At 36.9% G+C, this 26,324-nt stretch overlaps 1 protein-coding gene across 2 annotated transcripts in view; it reads left to right on the forward strand.

Moving 5' to 3' along the window:
* Positions 1–18,877, forward strand: part of LOC135206995 (uncharacterized) — an 89,890-nt gene extending 71,013 nt beyond the window's left edge. For both annotated transcript variants that reach the window (XM_064238620.1, XM_064238619.1), the window contains exons 6-7: positions 14,954–15,076; positions 18,740–18,877. In XM_064238620.1, coding sequence (XP_064094690.1) covers positions 14,954–15,076; positions 18,740–18,741 — 125 coding nt within the window. In that variant the 3' untranslated portion in view covers positions 18,742–18,877. The remainder of the gene's footprint in view (positions 1–14,953; positions 15,077–18,739) is intronic.
* The last annotated feature ends 7,447 nt before the right edge of the window (positions 18,878–26,324 follow it).

Consider the following 26,324-nt stretch of genomic DNA (forward strand, 5'->3'; position numbering starts at 1 on the left):
AGTATTATATGTGTGCAGGGTATAAAGTCTCTCTGCTCAATACTTTCGACGTATTCCATGGGAAAGCTCATAATTCAATTTTGACCATTTTAATTCCCAGCAAACCCTTCCGTGCTTCTATATTTTTTTAGCCTGATATTTTTTCTTTCACGTTTACCGATGTCCTTTGTATAAAATTCTAGGTGTTTTTAGCCATTTCAATTTGTACCCTCTTTCGCCTCTTAATTGTTTTTCCTTTGGTCGTCTCTTCTCTATACTAAAGCTGATGTGTTTTAAACGCACTTGCTCTGATTCTTACACACCGACGCCACTGATACACTGTCACCACTTTCGCAGATATAACTATAACTTTCTTTTCTTAACTAAAAAAGTTAATGAAACACGCATGGTAATGCACAGGACTTTAGAAAATTAAGAAGAAGTTTGTGAAACGCTCAGTGCTTCAGTGGCATGGAAATCCATTAGTAAGTTTAAAAGCTGTTTACGAAAAACACTGTCATGGCTTCTAGAATACATATTGAACGAACCTTTAAAAGCACGAATTTACAAAAAATTAAGTAAATTATGAAGCGGATGAAACTAAGACTTGTTAAAGTCAGATGCCTTTCTACTGCACATTACAATTCATCATGTTCAGAGCCAGTCTCCTGACCTGTGACCTATTTTCATCCTTTAATATCGAGAGCTCTCTCTCTCCCCTTCCATCAGAGGAGTGCTCAAATGCCGGCTTCTAAAGTGCCCCGCAAACAGAAGGGGTGTTAGGGGGAAGATACTTGCGTAGAAAATACTTTTTTTTATTGTCTCTTTCAGCCCTTTTTTCAATTTTTAAAATTTCGTTTCGTTTAATCGGAAAAATTATGTCCGTTTATTTTTTTATTTTGTAAAAAAAATCATTTTTGTCCGAGAAATTCGGGATTCTTATATTTTTTTATTTTATCTAAAAATATTAGTCCTTTTTAGTTGTTTCTTCTTTTAATTTTCTCGAAAAAATAAGCCATTTTAATTTTTTTGATTTGTCATTTTGTCAGGTAAAGGGTCACTTTATTATTTATATAATTTTGTAAAAAAAAAAAAAAAAATTTATGATTATTTTTTTTCATTTTGTCAGACAATTCCTTTTTTGCTCTTTATTTTTATGTAAAAAAATGACTCCAGGTTTTATTAATATTTTTCATTTTATTAATATTTTTCATTTAGTCAAAAGAATTTCCCTTATTTTATTTTTCATTTTGTTAAAAAAAATCAGCCCTTTTTATTTTTTCTTTGTATGAAAAACCAGTCATTTCATTGTTTTATTTTTTGAATTCTGTCGAAAAAAATGAAGTTTTTATTAACTACTAAAATTCTTCACACTCTGTCAAAAAAAATTAAGTCTTTAAATGTATGGTTTTGTTAAAAGAAAACAATTGACATCAAATGTAGTCATAAATATACCGTTTACTTTCTATTCTATTAATTCTTATTTTTATGAGATTCAATGTGATAAGGGATAGGCGTAAGTAATTGGTTATCCATAAATAATTCAATGAATTGTTTTGAAGGTTAGATGCATGTGAGAGAGTGCAGTGTTTATCTTTAAGGATATTCTACAGTAATGATCTTAGAGAGAGAGAGAGAGAGAGAGAGAGAGAGAGAGAGAGAGAGAGAGAGAGAGAGAGTGTCACCCATCGGACGAAATATAGCATAGATACAGAGGACCAATAAAACTGACATCAGGATACGGGCGAACAGGAAATAAACCTACCACTCAGGCAGTGTAAAAGTTATTGAAAGTTTGGACGTACAGGGTCACTGACCTCGATTGAAAAGGTCACAAAGGCTGTTGTGTTACATTAAGAGAAAGCCTGACGAGGGATGTATGCATGTGTGTACTATGTTACCTTTTTGGTCGTGTGTGTGTGTGTATGTGTGTGTGTGCATATATGCATGTATGTACGTTGATTATACAAGGTGATTGTAATAGATAATTATATTCGCTTATATATGTATATTATATATTTTACGTTACATATCTTATATATGTAATATTTAATAAAAAAAAAAAAAAAAGGAATCGAAGAATCCATGGTAACCTTATTGCAGTTTGCACACCACATTTTAGTGTGAAGCAGCCTAATGATTATTATAAAACATTCTAGACTAGTCTCTCTCTCTCTCTCTCTCTCTCTCTCTCTCTCTCTCTCTCTCTCTCTCTCTCTCTCTCTCTCTCGTTACATTGCCCGGGAGTCTATTCGTTTCCCAAAGTACACTTCAGAGGGTCGTAGATAAAGATGGCATGACGAAATATCGCAGGCTACACTTTCCGATGGATCGCGGGAGATATCACGGCCTGGATTATGACGTCATCATTTTGAGGAATATATATATCGCCAGAAAAAGTGAAGCATCTAAATGAGGGAGGTTCAGAAAACGCTGGGAAGTGATGGGATAAGATGAATGAAGGTTCATGCCTTTAAGTGGAAATCTGACCCTGGCTCAATGAAGGGTCAAGGGTCCTAAAACAATTTTGTTTTTATTTGGGTTGGAAGTAAAATAATTCATTTCATTTTCAAGTAATTTATTAGTGATGTGGTATCCGAACGGGATTGGGATAAGAGGAAATATTTAAAATAGTGTCTGATTTAGAAATTTTTATTATATAATAACGAAACATTTAACCATGAGACATTATTTGTAATACTACATATTGACCTTCTCTGCTTAGCAAAAGGAAAGGTTGGCAAGAGTTTCACGAGTAAGATTTTTCAATGGCTTTATATTTGATAAATGAGCTTAATATTATAACCTTTGTCGCTTCATTTGCGTAATAATGCTTGATATTAAACGTGCTATTTCTGCTTAGCATAATTAGAATGTCACTCTTGCGTGCGTCACCAGATTTGCGTCAGAATAGCTTTCTCATTTAACATTGACGTGATATTTGATCCCAGCTGTGGGTCAAGTTACGTAGAGAGAAAATGCAGAAGATCGAATAGATTGACATAACCTTATCAATTCTCCCTCACTTCGAAGAGTTATATGAAAGGCTTGGTATTTTCGCTTACTCGGGGAGTAAGCCTACAAACTACTATGTTGTTGTTGTTGTTGATGTTGTTGGGTCTGTCCGGGGCGGAGGGGGACGCAGGGGGTGGGGGGATGGCCTTGGGGGGTGGCTGGGCCAACGGGGGGGAGGGCTGGCTTGGAGAAAACATTGAGAAACTGACGGTATCTGGGTGAGACCTACAGACATAAAACAAGCATTTCAACCGCCATGTATAATAACTCCTGAATGAAAGCAGTGTCCTAAAAGAATTAAAAACACAGAATCCTTTGAAATATCAATATACCCGTAGCACTTAGCATCATGTCTGTGGCGCCTAAAAAGCTCCTTTTGAATATTTGTTGCAAAGTTGTAGCATGTGCTTTTAGACTTTGCAATTAAGCTGTCACTCCACGCCACAGACCTCGTTGGTTCTTGGGAGCTCCACATTCTGTCAACATTTGCCCACGAGAGGAATAAAAGAACGAGTTGGTTTTTTTTTGAGCTGTCAAGTCAAATATATAATGTTCCTCGCGACCTTTTCGTCAAGTTTCCGGTTAACAGAGGTCAATGCAGGTTGCCAAAGGAAGGAGTTTATTTCCCTTAGAAAATATATGTATAATGCAAATTATTTATTTATTTATTTATTATTATATTATTATTTATTATATTATTATTATTTATTATTATTATTATTATTATTATTATTATCATTATTTTATTATTATTGGAGAAACAAACACACACAGTTATGTAAATGTACGTATATTTAAATTTAAAAACTATAAAGATAACTTTCAGTTTTAAATTTAAATATACGTACATTTACATAACTGTGGATTTGTTTCTCCATTTGAAGACTCGTGCCACTATGAGTATTTTTTTAATATTATTATTATTATTATTATTATTATTATTATTATTATTATTATTATTATTATTATTATTATTATTATTATTATATTATTATTATTATTATTATTATTATTATTATTATTATTATTATTATTATTGTTATTGTTATTATTATTATTATTATTATTATTATTATTTTTTATTTATTTTTTTCTTTATCACAATCCTCCAATTCGACTGGGTGGTATTTATAGTGTGGGGTTCCGGGTTGCATCCTGCTTCCTTAGGAGTCCATCACTCTTCTTACTATGTGCGCCGTTTCTAGGATCTCACATTTCTGCACGAGTCCTGGAGCTACTTCGGCCTCTAGTTTTTCCAGATTCCTTTTCAGGGATCTTGGGATCGTGCCTAGTGTTCCTAGGATTATGAATGCAATTTCCACTAGCATAACCCATATCCTTCTTATTTCTATTTTCAGGTCTTGATACTTATCCATTTTTTCCCTTTCTTTCTCTTCAACTCTGGTGTCCCATGGTATTGCGACATCAATGAGTAATACTTTCTTCTTGATTTTGTCAATCAACGTCACGTCTGGTCTATTTGCACGTATCACCCTATCCGTTCTGATACCATAGTCCCAGAGGATCTTTGCCTGATCGTTTTCTATCACTCCTTCAGGTTGGTGCTCGTACCACTTATTACTGCAAGGTAGCTGATGTTTCTTGCACAGGCTCCAGTGGAGGGTTTTTGGCACTGAATCATGCCTCTTTTTGTACTGGTTCTGTGCAAGTGCCGGTCGTTCGTTTGCTATGTGGTTTATGGTTTCATTTTTCGTATTGCACTTCCTACATATGGGAGAGATGTTATTTTCGTCTATCGTTCTTTGGATATATCTGGTTCTTAGGGCGTGATCATTCCTTCAGTTTCCTTCTTGAGCTCTCCCCTCTGTAACCATTGCCATGTGTCATCTCTGGCCAGTTCTTTAGTCTGTCTCATGTATTGTCCGTGCACTGGTTTGTTGTGCCAGTCATCTGTTCTGTTTGTCATTCTCCTGTCTCTGTATATTTCTGGGTCTTCGTCTACTTTTATCAGTCCTTCTTTCCATGAACTCTTTAGCCACTCGTCTTCACTGGTTTTCAGATATTGCCCCAGTGCTCTGTTCTCGATGTTGACGCAGTCCTCTATGCTTAGTAGTCCTCTCCCTCCTTTCTTTCGTATTTGCTCTTGGGTGTAGTGCTTTGTGTATTGTCATATGTTTCCTAGTTTTCTGGTCTATGTTGCGGAGTTCTGCCTTCGTCCATTCCACTATTCCTGCACTGTATCTGATTACTGCGCACTGCCATCCAGTTTTAGGCTTTATGGCTTTTTATATTTCCGGCGTTCTGACTTGAGTATCGCCTTGAGTCTCTGCATATATTCTTTCCTGATCGTGTCCTTCATCTCTTGGTGTTTTATATCCCCTCCTTCCATTATTCCCAGGTATTTGTATCCCGCCTCATCTATGTGTTTGATGTTGCTCCCATCTGGTAGCTTTATCCCTTCAGTTCTCGTTACTTTGCCCTTTTGTATGTTGACTAAGGCGTATTTTTCTATTCCAAACTGCATCCTGATGTCCCCAGATACAGTCCTTACAGTCTGGATTAGGGTATCTATTTCCTTGATGCTCTTACCATATAGCTTTATGTCGTCCATGAACATCGGATGGTTAATTCTGTTGCCTCTTTTCTTGAGTTGGTACCCAGCATCCAAAAGAAAGATCTTCTCGAGTACTTTTTGTTCATGGGAATCATGGCTAACTACGAAAGAGTAAGTGGGGAGACAGTGAGTCGCCCTGGAAGATCCCTCTCCTGATATTAACTCTGCTAGTCTTATTCCAGAGCTTGTAAGTATTCTATTCCAGTTGCGCATTGTATTTTTGAGGAAGCTGATGGTGTTTTCCTCTTGCCCCATATATTTCAGGCATTCTATTAGCCATGTGTTGGTATCATGTCGAAGGCTTTCTTATAGTCTATTCATGCCATGCTTAGGTTGGTTTTCCTTTTCTTCCTCCACTGTTCTTCATTACCATTTTGTCTATCAGGAGCTGGTCTTTTGTGCCCCTACACTTCCTTCTGCAGCCTTTTCTGTTGGTGGGGGTGGATGGTGTTTTGTATCCTCTAGGTAGTTGTATAGCCTTTCGCTGATGATACCTGTTAGTAACTTCCACATTAGTTGGTAATGCAGGTGATAGGTAGTTACTGGCTATATTTGTTCCCTTACTCTTGTCTTTCTGGACTAAGGATGTTCATCCCGTGGTCATCCATTGGGCGCATGGTGATTTGTGATACAGTGCTGGAGTGTTCTGCTATTCTTGGGTTTAGGGTAGGGCCTTGAAGTTTTTGAAACCAGTATCCATGGACTTCATCGGGACCTGGGGCTTTCCAGTTGGGCATTTTCTTTACTTGTGTCTGTATGTGTCTGTCATGAGTGGTGATTTTTGTTTTAAATTCTCCCTTTTTTTTTCCTTATTATTATTATTATTATTATTATTATTATTATTATTATTCATTATTATTATTATTATTATTATTTATTATTTATTGATTAATTATTATTATTATTATTCAGAAGATGAGGCCCTACTCATATGGACCAACCACAGTGGCCACTGACTTTGAAATTCAACCTTCCAAAGAATATAACTGTATTCATTTGAAAGACGTAACAGAAGGTAATAGGAAATACAGAAAGAGGAGATCAGTTATCAGAAGAAAAAACATAGAAAAAAATGAAATAATTATAACTCACAAATTATGAACTAACTTGCACAATCATTCCCCTTCTAATAATTATCATCGATGTTAATTTAATTTCAATAGTGACTGGCTTTCCCTGACGTTAATCAGTGTTAATGATTTATGCAAATATTATTTTTTCGTTGATGTAATGGTAAGAGATTAACGGATGGAAGCAATGAATAAATTATTTGCTTGCCTCTTTATCTCTCTCTTCGTTTCGCGTCCACACGATCGGATGCTGGGAAGGATTTTAGTTTTCCCTTCTATCCTGTCAACTCTCACTGAGTTGACTCAGTAATTAGTTATTGGAGATTGTTTGCTTGTTTAAATTAAACTGAAGTTCTCTCTCTCTCTCCATCCACATTTTACCATTTTCTCTCTCTCTCTCTCTCTCTCTCTCTCTCTCTCTCTCTCTCTCTCTCTCTCTCTCTCTCTCACCCGCATCCACATTTTACCATGGTTTGAACTTAGACGTCTCTCTCCACATCCACATTTTACCATGGTTTGATCTTAGACCTCTCTCTCTCTCTCCTCTCTCTCTCTCTCTCTCTCTCTCACTCCGACTTTATACCATGGTTTGAAATTAGATTCTCTCTCTCTCTCTCTCTCTCTCTCTCTCTCTCTCATCTCTCTCTCTCTCTCATCTCTCTCTCTCTCTCCATTTTTTTTTTTTTTTTTTTTTTTTTCTCCTCCTTCTTCATCTTACCCTCTTTTACCATGGTTTGAACTCTCTCTCTCTCTCTCTCTCTCTCTCTCTCTCTCTCTCTCTCTCTCTCTCTCATTTTACTCGTTCCAACTAGCGTTTGCATATCATTACGAAACAGACTTTGATGAAGTTAAACAATCGCTCTGAGCTGATATCATATTTGACTATGTCATTTCTTTTTGCCATGTCATGTTGTTGATTTAATTCGGAGTTTTCCTGGAATAAACTCGAAGCGTTCGAGTGTTCAGGTTGTTTTTTGACACTATTTTACACTTCATTAATATCTGGATCGGAACGGACACGCCTGTGACATACGAGTATATTGAGGTATATGTATGGTGTGCAATTGTAACTTGAAAAGTTCTTGCATTGTCAAGATTTATTTACATTTTTATTAATTTATTTTGTCAATTTATTTCTTCTTGTAAAATCTGATCTCTCCTTGTCGTATATTCTTTGGAGGCTTGAAGGGGGCTTATCTTCTGAATATAATAATAATAATAATAATAATAATGCTAATAATAATAATAATAATAATAATAATAATAATATAATAATAATCATAATAATAATAATAATAATAATAATAATAATTGTTAGAAAAAGAATGGCAGAATTAAGCGACGTTGAGTTTTATATATTGTTTTTTTCTAGTTTTCCTTACAATTCGCTTCTCAGGCTCAGCGATGTTTCTGAGTAACTGACCAATATTCATATTGGGAATTTTCAAAAATCATAAATGCTGAAGGTAATCTTTTATTGGAACAGGATACAGGTCCTGATATCCTGTCCGGCACTTGCACAGAACCAGTACAAAAAGAGGCATGATTCAGTAGCCCCAAAAGCCCTCCACTGGAGCCTGTGCAAGAAACATCAGCTACCTTGCAGTAATAAGTGGTACGAGCACCAACCTGAGGGAGTGATAGAAAACGATCAGGCAAAGATCCTCTGGGACTATGGTATCAGGACGGATAGGGTGGGATACGTGCAAAACAGACCAGACGTGACGTTGATTGACAAAGTCAAGAAGAAAGTATCACTCATTGATGTCGCAATACCATGGGACACCAGAGTTGAAGAGAAAGAGATGGGAAAAAAATGGAATAGTATCAAGATCTGAAAATAGAAATAAGAAGGATATGGGATATGCCAGTGGAAATCGTACCCATAATCATAGGAGCACTAGGCACGATCCCAAGATCCCTGAAAAGGAATCTAGAAAAACTAGAGGCTGAAGTAGCTCCGGGCCTCATGCAGAAGAGTGTGATCCTAGAAACGGCACACATAGTAAGAAAAGTGATGGACTCCTAAGGAGGCAGGATGCAACCCGAACCCCACACTATAAATACCACCCAGTCGAATTGGAGGACTGTGATAGAGCAAAAAAAAAAAAAAAAAAAAAAAAAAAAAAACAAAAAAAAAAAAAAAAAAAAAAAAAAAAAAAAAAAAAAAAAAAAAAATAATAATAATAATAATAATAATTCGGCGAAAATAACGGAACCAAAGAGATATTAAGGAATAATGGGTGATAGCAAGATTTAGGCTCAGATATTCAAATACCACGAGATTAAGGGATGTTTGTTTTAGGCCTGTCCTGAATCTTTCTTTCAGAGCTAAATTTATGACAGTCGTTTCATTTTCGTCTTCTTGACAAAAGATACGAAAGCTTCTCGGTATGGTAATAAATATTAGAATTAGGCTCTTCCTATTTTAAGACGTTTGAGCTATGTGAAGTAAGGAAAGCGTACGAGGTTTTATGATTTAAATTAAACTTATTCTGATGAAAGTTTTAATTATGTACCATAGGAGATTTCAGGCCAAATAAGGTGATCTGATATGAAGAACTGTATCATCGTAGGTATGTTCTGAGGCGGCTGGATTTAGACAACTTCGTTAACTGTTTAAATAAATTAGCTTTATTGATGGAAATAAATGTTTTAGAAAGATGAATGTCTTGAGATTAATTGAGAGAGAAGAAAGTTTCCGGGAATTAGCCAAGTTTCAGTACAGTGTAGACTTTGGGGGAAATTAGTTAGCCAAGTATTAGTACAGTGCAGATTTTGTTAGGAAATTAGTTAGGCAAGTATTGGTACAAGTATAGTTAGCCAAGTATTAGTATAGTGTAGAATTCGAGCTAATTATTTAGCCAAGTACTAGTGCAGTGTAGACTTTGGGGTAATTAGTTAGCCAAGTATCAGCACAGTGTTGACTTTGGGGGTAATTAGTTAGCCAAGTATTAGTACAGTGTAGACTTTGGGGGCAATTAGTTAGCCAAATATTAGTACAGTGTAGACTTTGGGGGTAATTAGTTAGCCAAGTATCGGTACAGTGTAGACTCTTGGGGTAATTAGTTAGCCAAGTATTATTACAGTGTAGACTTTTGGGGTAATTAGTTAGCCAAGTATTAGTACAGTGTAGACTTTGGGGTAATTAGTTGGCCAAGTATTAGTGCAGTGTAGACTTTGGGGTAATTAGTTAGCCAAGTATCAGTACAGTGTAGACGAAAGAATGGAAGAATTAAGTGATAGAAGTCTGGAGGTGCATCTGTCAGTTACTCGGTTGAAAAAAAAAGTGGGAATAAGAAGGTGGTTTCCGAAAGGAGAGCAAGTACTCAATAAAAGTCTTTTGTTTAATGAAAAACAAATGATTTAGACAGCTTCGTACCTTGAGAAGCATCTCAGTGTAAGAAGCAATTGAATCTGGTGAAACGAGAGATGCAGAAAAGGAGTAAAGAAAAAAAGGATAGAGGGAAGATTGAACAAAAGAAAAAAAAAGAATAAATCAAGGGGAGGGAAAGTAAAAGGGTGGAAAAAATCTTTTAAGAGCAAATTAAATACTCAAACAAGAGCCAGTCCTTTCAGGGAAAAGACAGAAGGGGGAATTTTGGAAGGAAACGAATGCAGAAGGGAAAAAAAAAGTTTGTGAGGTAATGGATGTTTGAATAAAAGGCACAAATGGAGAAATGGTGTCTGTCGTGGACTTAAGCAATTAGCTGTTGTCGTTTCCTCTTGGCCTTTTCATACTATTTTTTAAATGTTAATGTTCAGTAATTGGTTAATGTCTAGTCATCTGTAGTTACGCTCAAGTCTGTCCTTAATGATGATTTCAGGTTTTGTGTTTTTCATTTATTATCCTCGATTTTGCTTTTGAATATTTTTAGATATTTGTAAATGTGCTTTTGAAGTGTAGGTTTTGTATTTATATTTATTTATTTATTTATTTATTGCTTAATCTTATCCTGAGTCAATTTTCTCTTAGTTCTCTTACGAATGTTTCGTCCTATATATATATATATATATATATATATATATATATATATATATATATGATATATATATATATTGTATATATATATATATATGTATATATATATATATATATATATATATATATATATATATATATATATATATTATATATATATATATATATGAATTATACATACACTACACACACATAAATACATATACACATATATATATATATATATAATATTTATATATATATATATATATATAGATATATATATATTATATATATATATATATTTATATTGTAATATATTTATAAATTATTATATGAATTTGGGTTTGACGATCTGCTGATGGGCACTTTGTAGTTTTCTTTCAATGCTCTGAATTTCTAAGGATTACTAGTGCTTAGTTTTGGCACAGGTTATCGTAAATTATGTGTGGTCCAAGTCACTGACATGCATGAACGTTTCTTACAATTATTTTTCAGTGTTCTGAATATCAAAGGATTCCCTGTACTTAGTTTTGGCACACATTATGTACTAAATAATTCACACATATGTCAGTCAGAGTTATGACGCACTTCCGAGCATTTTCGAGTGTGTAGGAGACGCTGTAGCGAGTTTTCACAGCCCCCTACCCGGATAAAGTTGGCGAACTCAAAAGCTGAACCTCGATAGCTGGCAGTTTTCGAAATGGGCTCCTAGGTCGTATCTGGCGCCTCTCATGCGTGGGCCAATGTTTCGGAAGGATCCCTGTGAATATTGATGCCTAAGGGTCTCTCTCGCCCCGAAACGGAGAGAAGAGAGAGAGAGAGAGAGAGAGAGAGAGAGAGAGAGAGAGAGAGAGAGAGCAATATTGCCTCTCTACAGACACAGGACAGGCGAGAATGATGAATTGTGTGAAGTTGCATGTATGCACGTACACGGTGCATACGAGCTTACGTACACGGTGCATACGAGCTTACGTACACGGGAATTCACCCATTTAGGCCATAAAGTAGATGTTTTGCCAATTTGCAAGATTCGTGACGTGTACATTTCCAGGTTGGTTGATTCGTTATCGAGGATCAACTTGAAATTGATCGATGAGCTAGGTGACAGGGTGTCAGACCAGTATGAATTTAAATAATTACATACATTTACTCTCCCTAATTTTCATGTATAATCAAACTTGGATGAAGCTGATAGAAATCGATATTCAAAATTGCGATAACTTTTAATGGTAAAAAACCCCAGAAAGTATGTAGTTTTTTTTTCTAAAAATAGTGATTGAATGCACACCTAGTTTGATTTAGGTGATGGCCTAGACACCATACAGAGAGAGAGAAGAGAGAGAGAGAGAGAGAGAGAGAGAGAGAGAGACTGATTAATAATCCTATCTATCTCGCCATCCAGAGGGTTCTAACATCTATAACAGACATTGAAATGTCTGGGTAATTTATTGCTTTCTGTTAGAAGCGCCGCTGCAGCTAAATAAATAGTTTGTGGGGGTTGTATCATCTCTGTATGTCTTTGTCATTTGCCTTTGTTTGTCCCTTTTTTTAGTAATGTACGATAAGTTTTAGTTTTGTTAGTATACAGTAAGTGGGTGATATTGATTCCTATACCTTTGGTTGGTATACCGTTTGGTTTTGGGTTTTGACAATAGTGTACAGAAGATGACTGGAGGGTTCACAGTGGAAGAGCAGTGTGTGTAGAGAAACTGTATGAGAAAGTTGTGATAGACCCTAACTAGAGGCAATGCTGCTATGTAGAACAATTGCAAGTTTTTATGATAGATGCGAACATGATATGCAGAAGGGAGATAGACTGGTTTGGTGTGAAAGTATAAGAAAATGCGTTAGTTTGGGAGAATATTCATGTTGTGTATAAAATAAAGATATCCTGGCAAATCTTGAATTTGGAATGTGCTTTTAAAACTTGAATCTTTTCTTGAAATGGTTAGATATCGAAAACAAATTCACATTCGTCTTTTTATTTTATGGAAAAGGACTAAAAGTACCTACATAGTAATTGTTAGGTATCTCGTCGTTTGCTACTTTGGTTTGCTGTGCATAAAAGTGGGGTATCCCAAAAAATCAGAAAATTTAAAATCCCCTTTTGATATAAGGTATTGCTGAGCAAGACCACATTGAGAGAGAGAGAGAGAGAGAGAGAGAGAGAGAGAGAGAGAGAGAGAGAGAGAGAGAGAGAGAGAGAGAGAGAGAGAGAGATGAATGAATGAAGCTATTCCCCTCGTCTTCCAGGGAGTTCTAACATATATAACAGGCATAGCTAATGGAGACAAGTATAGCTCAGAAATGGTCAGACATAATTTATTGTTATCTGTTGTGAACGTCTTTGCAGCAGCTTTAGAGATAAAAAAAAACCTGAGGGCGCTTTGCTTATTTCTTATCTCTTCATTTCCATAAGTAATTAGGGGTTGTCTAAAGTTTTGTTTGGGTTGTTTGTAGCTTTGCGTTTGCAAGAGGAGTTAGGAGTAAATGAATGAAGTTTCTCAAGTTAGGTGGAAACATAGAAGCCAGAGGACTGAATGGTAGTATGGACGGCAGTAGAATACACACGGCTGATTTTTATAGACATTTTGGAATGAATAATTGTGGATGATGGTAGACTGTGAGAATTGTCATAAACTACGTGAAGCAAGGAAAATATCAGGGTATGTTGAGCCAACTCTCCTTTATGGAAGGGACGTGTGGGTGCTGAATACAAAAGAATAACTATGGAGGTAATTAGAAGTGGTTAGTATAATTGAAAGAATAGATCAGTGTGCTTTTAGATGGTTTAGTCATGCAGGAAGAATGGGAGGGCGTTAAGATTGTGAAAAGTAAAAGATTTTGAGATTTTAGAAGAAAGGAGAAATAAAAGAAAAGGAAGAGGTCGATAGACGGAGAGACAGTTCCAGGAAAGGAAGATCCTTAGTGTCTGGGAAGAACAATAAGGAGTCTTCTTTTGAGCTATAAGTAGTGGCTAATATTATGGTAGTTTTTTTGTACATGAATTCATACATTATTCAGTAGTTAAAAAGTATAAAAGTGGTAGTGTCAGTTTCCTTTTTCTGTGGAGCCACCTTCCACTAGAGAAAACAGGATAATATAATGAAAACGGGGTTAACATTAAAGAAAATGTTTAAATATGAAGTAAATGGCTCCATTTTCCTAGTGTACTTAACCGAGCCTTCAAGTCGAAGGCTGCTTTCATGCAGAAAACACTTTGTGTTTCTGGACAGGAAGTGACGACGCTGCCTCCGGCCAACGTTATCTCTACTTTGTATCATAGTTTTTGGTCCTTCCCATTTTTTGTTCTTTACTGAGGACGACGGGGAAAACTCTCTGGTGAAACGTCTGTCGTCGCCATTGTCTTGTTTTTGCTGGATCTTTTACTACTACTTCTTCTTCTTCTTCTTCTTCTTCTTCTTTCTTCTTCTTCCGTCAGTGGTCTAGTCAGGCATAGAGTTTACTGTCAGTGACATAGTTTATATATTCTGCCTTGACTTTTACAGAAATGGCATGTGATATATTGTTGGAGGGGCTAGTAATCATCTTGGCTCCTTGCATAGACTTCATTTTTTTATTTGCTTTTGTTTCTGTGGCATCGCTTTCGTCTGTGGAGATTGTTAGTTTCACTTGTGATGTAAATGAAGTTCTGTTTGTGGTGGAATAACTCGACATCCTTTATATTCAAGCTTTTGAAATGGAATGGTTCATACCATTCCTAATGTGACTCGTCACAAGGGGTATATTGGTTCCCCCAAAGTTGTTTTGCTGTTTGCAAACATTTCGCTCACAGCTGAGAAATTTAATTCATTTGGCTTTTACTTAGTCATTTTTTGGTGTAACCTCATTGCAGAGTGACTCTTAATAATAAAATCGTTTCTGTTAATGTGATCTTTATATGTCTGGTTTCACTTTACGTCACCAGATGGAATTGTTGTCTTATTTAACTTGTGCTGGTGATGCAAAATGTGTTAATTGAGTTGATTTAGCTCTCTCTCTCTCTCTCTCTCTCTCTCTCTCTCTCTCTCTCTCTCTCTCTCTCTCTCTCTCCAAGGGTTCTAGGATTTAAGCCTAAATTTGTCTTATGTATTTATGTTAATAAATATTTACGTATGCGTTTCTTTCAAATGACTGTGAAACTGATGTTGGCTTTGTCATCAATCAAGACTGATCATTTTGAGAGAGAGAGAGAGAGAGAGAGAGAGAGAGAGAGAGAGAGAGAGAGAGAGAGAGAGAGAGAGAGAGAGGATGCAGATTTATTTACATATGACCATTTCAAAGTAAATCTATTGAAGACGCGGACCAAGGCTCTAATCCATCTTAAATTCATCTCATTTTTTCTGACAGGAAGCGACGCCAGGCAGACGATTTCGATAACTACGACGGCCACGACACCGTCGAGACCATCATGGAGACACCTCGAGACTTGGAGTATCTGTTGTCTGGCGAGACGCACCGTGGATCTCGAGTGTGAGTAATTAAAAAAAAATTTTCAAAGGAAATACGCTTGCTAATGAAGACTTTTGTTTCTTCCATGTTATTTAAAATGTTGTAGTCGGGGCTCATGTTGTAATATTAAATTTTACGTGCGATAGCATGGCAGACATTCTGGCTGCCATGAAGCAAGAGCCAGTGCTGGCATAAGGCCAGCTTAATCTAGACCGGTCTAAGGGAGTATATTAGTAAACGTAGTCTCGTGGTATCCCTGTAACTTATAATCCGATAGTCGCGAGTCATGTCCTAATATTCATCAAGTAAGTGTGTGAGTATGGTAAACCTGTGGGTTGCACTGGAGCAAGGCCAGTGCTGGCATAAGGCCAGCTTAATTATGAGAGTCAAAGGAAATATTAGGTAATTAAGGAAGGCGGCTTCTGTGCGTGTTTGTTTTCCATGTCATTTAAAATCTAAAAGTCGCGACTCTTGTTTTATTATTAGTTTGACCTGGAGAAAACAACACGCAATTTGTGCTGGCATAAGGCCAGCTTAATCTATAGTCAGACAGGCAGACAGCTTGGTTAGGGAGAAGTGAAAGACAAATGTTGAAAATGTCTAAAATGTGGGGAATTTAATATTGCATCTTAAAGCGGAGATGCAGTGATGACCTTGGTAGCCTGTCAAAATAAAATGACAAGATTTAGCTTACATCTAATAATCTGATGAAATTTGTCAAGCAGACTGCTTCAACATTCCGAGCGGAGAGTAATTTTGTCTTCCAAGATGCTGTGTTTTGAGTAAGAATGTTGGTTAGACGTGTTATCAATGAGACAACATTTATTGAAACGAACTGCTATGTTGAAGTCATTTACTATGAAATAACCTGAGTGATACGAAATTATGAATTGTATTTCGTTTAATGGAGTAAACATCTCAGAATGATTAGGTTTGTGTTAGAAGATCAAGATTTTGTGGCTATATCAAAATGAAGTGGCGAAGTTAAAGTAAAGCTACGATGGCAAAGTTGATGAAAAATTAGCGTAATTGTATATACCTATGATGTTGGATATATATTATATATATATATATATATATATATATATATATATATATATATATATATATATATATATATATAATATATAATATAGATACACATATAAATACATATACTTACATACACACACACATATATATACACACACTATATGTATATATATATTTTTTTTCTCTCTCTCTCTCTCTCTCATTAACAAGTGGAGTTTTTGAAATTCTAAAACTATTCTCCACTGTCATGCAGGCAGGCCAACACGACAGAGAGCGAAAGACAAGCACAACAAACACCAAAGACAGACAGACAACTAAGAATCTCGGTCGCATCAGTTTTTTTTGCTTTGTGCTAAATGCCCTCAGTAATTAACGTCGTTAATTCCAGTTACATTGAATTTTATCATCAACCGCTTTTGTGGACGGTAACTGAATGCTATAATCAATTACATTACGCGAGTAATTGTGCATAAGCAAACAGATTTTGCCAATTCGGCTCGATTGGGATGTTGATTTTAGAGTCACAAAATCTATGATCGCTGCTGAATATTCAGCCTGATTATTTTTGGTAAGTGATTTCATCAAAACGTTCCCGTGATTTTTATTGTACGGCGTTGAGGCGGTAAAAGAGTAATTGAAGTTTATTGCCATCGTTTGTAATTAATTTTACGCGGATTTTTCATTACTTTCTCACTCTTGTTTGTCGACGTATTGTTTATTACATTTCTGAAGACTGATAGAATAGACAAGTGAGTTTTATCCTCCGTAATCCTTCCTGCAGCGAAGTATGTCTTGAAATTTCCGATAGGGAGACGACGACCGCCATCGATATAATCCTTCATTTCACATTAACAGAACATTCTGGGATATGTCTGTAAATCCGCCAGCTCCATATATTTGTTTACAAATGTTTTAGACGATACAAAAATATGATGATCTGAGGTACCAATATTATCTAGTAGAAGACTATTCCCGTACCGGTTAATTCACTTCCGCGTTATGATAAAAAAAACGTGACCTAATTTGATTAGTTTTTTCTTATCTTATAGCCAATCGTAATTAACCTGTGTGATGGCTTCGCTTCGTTAAACCTTGCCATTAAGTCCAGTAACTGTTAGAGCGTAATTACTGGTTTTATCCATAGGGTGCTAGTTTGGTAGAGCGTGTAATCAGTGACTGACGCTCTCTGAATTTTAAGGGTGTCACGTGTGTGTAATATATAATATATATATATATATAATATATATATATATATATATATATATGTATATCTATATACTATATATATGTATATATATATATATATATATATATATATATCATATACGTATATATATATATATTAATCCTCTATATATATATATGGATATAAATATATATATACATATATATAATGTATGTATCTATGTGTGTATTCATGTCCATAGGTATATATGTTTGGTTATATAAAACAAGTAGAGCTTCTTAAGTTTAGATCCTAAAATTTAAACCCATGAATGAGCCATATAAATATATTTGATTATTCCTGTACATTTTATTCGCACTTTAAAAAGTACTTTTCCTTTATATTTCATTTTATAATCCATTCTTCCTCTTTTACTCGTTCGACGAATCAAATACTTCTGAAAGAAAAGAAACCACAAAATAGGAGTGATAAGCGTGGAAATGCAAGAATTAAGTATCATTAATAAAGCCGTTACAAAAAAAAAAAAAAAATAAACATTTACCAGAAATTGACGCTTATTAGTAAATGAAGTTTGCAGGGTTTGTAAGGGAATAATTGGTCCATGTGTCCAGCCTTTCAGGGACACCTGCACTTAATAGTGTTAACTTTCCCAGCTTTTGGGGAGCAGTTAATTCTTTTTTTCTTTTTAAACTTGCTGGATGCGATATTTCCGGCAGCAAAATTTACGTAATTTTCATCCTTAACAACCTCAACTTATGGTTTTATAGTTGCTGCATTTGAAGAGATTGTTTTTCAAGCTGTTATTGGCACGGTTACAGACTTGACGATTTGGGTTCATAAGTATTCATAGGTATTTAATACCCAGCTGCTTTCTTGCTCATTTCATTCATAGGAAGGCAATCCATACTTTTAAAAGTCTAAGCTTCAAATTAAATCAGTGTCATTACCAACGTATAACAAAATCTCTGGTATGTTATCTTGCGACTTAATGATTATTCTTATCATTAGAATGAGACATGTTTGGTTAGATAAAATGTTAGTAGCTCTCTAATTAAAAGTGCTTATATTGTGGCTGATGGGTGATAGTACAGAAGCTGGAGGAGGTTTGGCGATAATATTATACATATTATAGGAAGTACGTGACAGGCAGTATGTATGTAGTTTGTAGTTTCCAGAGAGTTTTATTTTTAAAGCTTTCTTTTACATGGAGGACATCAGCTGCTTTAATCGAGTTAGTAAGTGAAATAAGGATAGACAACCCCGTAGAGAGTTTACACTGGCCGGCATAATTATTGTAAATGAAATATGGAGTGGGATCTCCGTAGAGGTTAACGCGACCACGGGGTGGTCTCGGATATAGGATTTTCTGATGTCGCCATAAGTAACAAACTCAATTCTCTCCTCTCTCTCTCTCTCTCTCTCCTAAACGGGTTCTAATTGCTCCCTTCGTCCTTCGAAACCCACAGGAAACGTGAAAATCTCGACATGGGAACGACCTTGATCGCGCAGTCGGACCCCCTGTATTCCTTCATCACGGAGAGGGTCGAGTATTCGGGACTGAAGACATCCTCCGACCAGGGCGTGATTTACGACGAAGCTGGCAAGGCTAGGAACTGCTCCTGTGTGGATGGTAAGTTCGTTTTGTAATTTTTTATTTATATTATTTTTAAGAATATGCACGTGTATATATATATATATATATATATATATCGTATATATATAAATTATATATATATATAATATATATATATATATATATATATATATATATATATATATACATACATACACACACACATACACACATCACACACACACACACACACACACATATATATATATATGTATATATAAGTCATATCACATTACCGTGCTTCATATTCATACATTGTAGCTCGGTGTATGTATATGAATCACGGTAATGTGATATGACTTATATATGGCTACGTGCTGTCATAAGTACTACAACGCTACCGGAGTCGAGGAGGGTTGATGTTGTCTCCAAAACCTGGAGATTTCCCTGGGACCAGGCAAATCTATTATCGTGTAAAAAGTTTCCCCTTCGGTTAAGCATATATGAAAATATATTAATTCCCAGGAAAATTAACCGATTAGGATATTAAAGGACATATATATATATATATATATATATATATATATATTATAATATAATAATATCTATATATACATACATATATATATATATAGTATATATATAATACGTAACTATATATAGTTTGTGTGCGTGTAGTCTCATTAAAATAAAATACGACCCATGCATAACAATGCCTATAAAATATTATATATATATATATATATATATATATATATATATATATATATATATATATATATATATATATATATATGTGTGTGTGTGTGTGTGTGTGTGTATATATACATACATACATACATACATATATAATGAGATGTCTATCACATCGCCGTGACTGACTTACAATCATTAAGCTACACATGTCATTTGATATACCTCTTGATGGCTATAAGTGGTTTGGCCGTCGACTTGGAGTCTTTAGAGGGTCCCTGTGTCGAGTGTGCGAGGCACTTCGGTACCAATCCGTTTATCGCTTGTAATTCCTCTCCGGTGATGTTCCCGAAGTAGCGTGAAGTGGATTTTAAAAATTTGTTGCTTGTGTGGGGGATAGTATAGCTATTATGATACTCGTCGCGCAAGTTACTCTTGTTGAACGCATTGTACATAAGATGACCGTAGTCAATGAACTGTGTATTCGGTAGTTAGGTGACTGCTGTGGGCTGAGAGCCGCTGTGGATAAATGTACGGAGCTAGCAGCCTCATCCCGAACCAATGTTTTAAAAACCGGAAGCGTAATCCTCCTTTAAGACAGCTGTCGAGTGTACCATTCACAGAACCTGTTGTTTCAATGTACAGCTGATTTTACAACCCCTTTATTTCTTAATGTGGAAAAAGAGATTGCCCTCTATTGTGACCGCGTTTTGAGATCATTTGAAATCATCATCATTCTTAAGACACTGAGAAGGGTAGATGGAAGGCTATGGAAGTATAGGTTAAGTGTAGGGGGAGAGGATAATAAAATAGAGTGTATGGAACGGGGCAGACCCATTGACGTTAAAACGGCTGCTTCTTGTGAAATGGCGCTTAAAATCATTTCATAATTCTGTGCTTAAAGGTACTGACACGCACTAACAGAATCCTACTCGCATAATTTCCCCCCCCCTCTCTCTCTCTCTCTCTCTCTCTCTCTCTCTCTCTCTCTCTTCTCTCTCTCTGTTGTGCAAGTAAATAGAAGACGATAATATTGCAATGGTAATTTGTTTCTCAGAAACTGTTACTTCGCAGAACCCTACACGCATAATTTCTCTCTCTCTCTCTCTCTCGTCGTCCTCCCCCCTTCCTCTCCTTCTCCTACTCTCTCTCTCTCTCTCTCTCTCTCTCTCTCTCGGGATGAGTCGTGCGCACTTCGCACTTAGTCTGTTTATACATTTAAAGGACTCCTGGCATCAGGAAAAGTTTATTTATCAATAAATTCTGGGAATTTGACATATTTTTCGCCGCTGCAAATCGTTTTTACCAGCTGATTTAGAAGCCGTAATTGCTTGGGCGGCAGTAAATCCTGCCAGAGGGGAAATAGTGTATATAAATATATATATATATATACGAACGGGTATTTTGTTTAAATCTATGATGATAGAAAAAAAGTCCGTAATGTCTTAACGTGTGATACACGGCTCTCATAAATTCCTCTTACATTATAAACTGTGGACGCTTGTTTTTGGATGCAACCAAGTAATGAATTTCGCCGGACTCGTAATCGTGAAGAATGTGTCCCATTCAATTTCCTTATCACAGAGAGAGAGAGAGAGAGAGAGAGAGAGAGAGAGAGAGAGAGAGAGAGAGAGAGAGAGAGAGAGAGAGTGTTTTAGTAATAGCACCTTGGCTACCCCTATGCGGCACAGTAACAATCATTCAGTTTTCTTTAACAGTTTCAGTAACCTAACTTATTAAACTTAACCCCTTTAACCTTTCTCTTCAAATCCCCCACCCCCTGTACCTCTCCTCATCCAATCCCCACCCCCTCTTCCTTTCCCCCTCCACTTCCCCTCCCCCTCTCCTATAAGGGCAGGCAGACCTAACAAATTCCAACGTTCTTGAATGGGAATTCAGGTCATAAACAAGGAGTTAGGCCCTTGTATAGAACCGTAGATGTGAGCTGTGTTAGATGTGAAACACAGAATGTAAGTAAATGACTTAATAAACATCACAACATATGGTTTATTTCTATACGACTCTTGTCTGTAGTTATTGTATTACACATTTTTTTCGTTCTGTTTTGCACACTGGACGAAAGTGTTGTCATTCTTAATTTTAGAGAATTTTTTCACACGAAATATAGTAAATAAATCCTTAATCTTGTCTGTTTGCTAAATCTCTTCTTAAGCTCAAACTGCGTAAGGAAAATAAAAGGAAAAGGGATATGTTCGTAATGTAAATACGTCAGGAATGCAAAAAAGTCTCTGCCAATTCTTTCTTCTTAGTGATAATATTATTCTTCTGTCGGGACTGCCTTCCAAAGATAATGTCTATTGTCTTCTCTCTCTCTCTCTCTCTCTCTCTCTCTCTCTCTCTCATCCTCTCTCTCTCTCTCTCTCTGTCCTTGTGTGGGGAAGCTAATTTCGGACTAACACTGTGTCCACATCTTGGGGCCCGAAGCCTCGTGGTGCTAATGTCGTGTCTATCTGTCTCGTCTGTCTGTCGGCCTGTTTGTCTTTCTGCCGAAGTGTTCCCGTGCACACATTCCTTCGTCTGAGGGTCTCCTCAGAATTGGAACCAAAACCTAATTTGATATGAGTCGATATCTCATTGTGGGTCACACACATTCATTCTCTCTCTCTCTCTCTCTCTCTCTCTCTCTCTCTCTCTCTCTCTCTCTCTCCTCTCCTCTCCTCCTCCTCCTCCTCCTCCTCCTCCTCCTCCTCCTCCTCCTCTCCCCTAATTACGTCCCTTCTTATGGGGCCGATTTTTTTTTCTTCGTTCGATCAAATACCTTGATTATTTCACTTGTTACCAACAACACGTACCGGGCTCTTCTTCTGCGCCTCCTGTTTAGTGATGTCCTCTTTGTCCTTCCTTCTGCTTCAATTGCGCGTCCTTCAGTCGAGCCCTTCCTTCATTGTCTTTAAGCTTGTTTTATTTCAGCGCCGCGACTATCGTCATTGTCTTGGAGGGAACACGTAGGTGTCTCCTCTTCTTCTCCTTCTTCTTCTTCTTCTTGGTCTTTCGACGAACTGACTGGGACGACGAGTCCTTCTTTCGAAACCGGACTTTGATTTAATTAGTTTCACTGCCGAGCTGCTGCGACGCCCCTGAATGCGGGGTAATTACGCCAAACGCCCCGAGAAATCTCGGCCTTTGGGGGAGGAATATTAAAAGCTGTTGTATACACAATGGAGCTGGCGCGTGGGACGGACGGTAATGAATGCAGACGCTGGGTGGGAAGAGCGACTTTTGGAATGCTTGGAAATTACGCTCTTTCGTGGTAGGGTTTGTGGGAAGAGTTCTTCTTACCTATTGTGAGCAGCAGGGCTTTTAAGTTTATGCTTTCACTTTTGTAAGGTTCCTGAGTGCATGTTTTAGTCATTAATTCCGCTTAGGCTTCTCTCTTTTTCGTAGCAAATATTTTTCTTAAACTTATTTCTGAATAAATCTGTTCGACTGTCTAGTTCGGTCGTTTGTTTCTAGTATTTACAAGTGTTTTCAAGAGTAGAGAAGACGATATTGAAAACAAAACCTGTCATTGTTCATTTATTCACAGTTGACTTTTGTATCTAAATACGAAAAACAGTAACAAGAAAGTCCCTTTGAAATAAAACTATCCCTGATCATTTATTCATAGTAGGTTTATATATTAAAACACGAGAAATATTAAAAAAAGGAATTACAGTTGTTATGAAACTATCTTTGTTCATTTATCGACAGTAGGTTTATGCACCTAAGACGAGAAACAGTACGAGAAATTAGGTCCCGTTGTAATACAACTACCCTTGGCCAGTTATTCACAGTAGGTTTATGTATTTAGAACGAGAAACAGTACGAGAAATTAAGTCCCGCTGTGATAAAACTACCCTTGCCCAGTTATTCACGGTAGGTTTATGTATTTAGAACGAGAATCAATACCATAAAACTCGACGGAGACCAAGACGAACTCCGCACCAAACAGGGAACGAAGTCGAGCTTGTAAACAAATCGCTCGAAAAAGAAGATGAAGAAGAAGAAGAAGAAGAATGATGATTATAAGAAGTCTCGAGAGGACTTGTGCATACTCTTGTCTCGTCTAGCATTGTTTAATCAGGAGTATTGTAAGGCAAGAGAAGAGTAGAAGCCTCTTTTCTCGCTGACGGAAAGCCGCCATATGTCAGACTCAACGCTCGGACATCTGTCACGCTTACTCCAGCGCTCGAGAGATCAGCCCAGGCTCTTGGTGAGGGCGTGAAGGCGTGCTGCTAGGGGCGAGAATTCCCTTGGGTTGGGGGAATTTCCCTTTTTCTGGAAGGGGAACATTTTCCCCTGGAACAGGGAAAGGGAAATGGAAACATGGGCTGTTGTTTGGCCTTTTTGTTTTTTCCATTAATCTCTGCATTGAAGATTTGTGTCCGGTACAGAGGGGAAACAGCCAAATCATGCGGTTGACTAATGTCGAGTTCAGTGTTAAATAAAATTTAAGAATATTAACCAATAATGACAGTAATTTGAGAGACTCATAAGGCTACCCTTCAAGGATATGTCTCGAAACGATGAGTAGGACTTGGTGTAAAGTGAAAAATAAAGTTGGACAGCTAAGTGGGAAGAGAGAAAAGTAATAGGCAGGCAGCAGTGCAGTTGAGGGCAGAAGAGTCCATGTTAAGAACCCTTAACGCTGTATACAGTGTGCCGCTCAAAACGCACTGTACTGTACATTGTAGCAGACTTTAACTTAAGCATTTTTTACCATTAAAGGTTTGCAGAGGGTTTCTGCGGGTTAGTCATATATTCGGAACTTTTAAAAATTTATTGGACTTGGAAATTGTGAAATTCGACATTTTGTTATACACATCATAACTAATAATTTTATGATAATCTTTGAAGGACTAATAGAGAAACGCCAACTAAAGTCATGCTTTCCGTCTCATTTTTTGTACTAATAGGTTATATATTAGCGGTTATTTGACGAGATGCTAAGTCTGGATCTGCGACGTGGAGCATAAGTATGTATTTTTTTTTCAAGTTCATAATTTACCGACAAATGTACTATATTGCAGTGCCATTCTTTATAGATCAGTACTATATTAATATTATTTATGTCTCCGAAAGTGTTCGTATGTGCATCACTTTGCCAGCCGAGAAATGGTTCGTTTAGACAGTGGCGCAATAATAAGAGTTAAGTGTCACTGAATGTGCTCATATCTGCATTATTCCGTCAGCCAAGAAATTCGTTTATTTAACCACGACCAGGGCGTCAGCTACCGTCTTTTTGCGCACGTATTTATGCAGCCACGTACCCTCTAAGCCTTGCGGTTATCCTGTCTGCTACTTTTCGAGTGGAAAGTTGCACCAAAAGCTATATTTAGAGGCTGCTGACCGACCATTTTTTTGTGTGTGTGTGTATAGCCGCGTCTTAACTTAAGATTACCAAGGTCCCTTTTTAAAAGCAAAAGGGGCACGCAGTTTTTAATGGACTTGGGAATTCTTTCCCCCTGGGAGGGGGAGGGGGGAGGAGGGCGGGTTGGGGATGAGTGGGAAGGGACCCGGAGGGGGGGCTGGCTTATCATGTAGCTGTCAGCCCCGGCTTCTTTTATTAGTGCAAGCTACAAGGAGAATGTTGCAGACTTTATTAGACAGCTGGTGACGGCAGAAGTGGAAGAACGCTGGCGGAGTAGTTTGTCTCCCCTGCCCCCCCTCCCCCCCTGCCCCCCACAAGAAAAAAAAAAAGCGGGGGTCATATTTTCATCCGTTCAGAATATTATTCATGCCCTAATAATTGTTGAGAGAACGAAATGTAAAATGTCATTTTTTGCAACGCGGTTGGACATTCATTTAAATTCACGTGACGTCGTTTCTCGTCTTTTATATACATATATTTTTATTTCATTCAAAATTTTCTTTTTTCAGTTTAGTTGTTGCTTCCATTTATAGATGTTCGAGAATTCTTCGAGCGTGATGACCTGTCAAGAGTTGTATGCGCCCAGAAGTGGTACAAAAAACGCCCAGAACTGACGCAAAAACGTTCTGGTTGACGCAAAAAGTTCCGAAGTGGTGCAAAAAACGTCCAGAAGTGACGCAAAAACGTTCAGGTCGAGGCAAAAAGTTTCAGAAGTGACGCAAAAACGTTCAGAAGTGACGCAACAACCTTCAAAATGACGAGAATTTCGAAAAATTCCTCACCCCCTTATCTCTCTCTCTCTCTCTCTCTGTCTTGCGTGGTAATGTTGCATTTCTCTCGCTTTCCCCGTATCTCTTTCGAATAGTAATGTTGCAGTACTCTCTCTCTCTCTCTCTCTCTCTCTCTTAGTAGTCATGTTACAACAATCTCTTTTTTCTCTCTCACCCTTTGCTGCAATATTATATCTCTCTCTCTCTCTTTCTTCTCTCGTGGTAATATTGTAATTCTCTCTCTCTCTCGAGTGGTAATGTTGCAATTCTCTCTCTCTCTCTCTCTCTCTCTCTCTCTCTCTCTCTCTCTCTCTCTCTCTTTGTGAGACCTCATCCACGAGCGAAAAAGTTTATTTATAGCGCGACCTTTTATCAGAGGGAAACGCCAAATGCATTATGGATATGTGGCCACAAGATACGTTTTCTGTTACAAGTTTACTATTGGTGTCTTTAAGCGCTCGATACATGCAAACATTATCTTTGAAACAATTAGACGTTTTAGGTTTATTTATTACTCTGCGTAATTCGTAATGCTTTTACTGTTCGGTTTTGGCCGTGTTATGTGACCTCTGTTGTTGAAACGCCAGTTAGCTGGTTATGATGTTAAATCTCTCATTTCGGTTAGATGTATCTGTACATATATG

This window comes from Macrobrachium nipponense, chromosome 31, assembly GCF_015104395.2.
Source record: "Macrobrachium nipponense isolate FS-2020 chromosome 31, ASM1510439v2, whole genome shotgun sequence".
NCBI classification, from domain to species: domain Eukaryota; kingdom Metazoa; phylum Arthropoda; class Malacostraca; order Decapoda; family Palaemonidae; genus Macrobrachium; species Macrobrachium nipponense.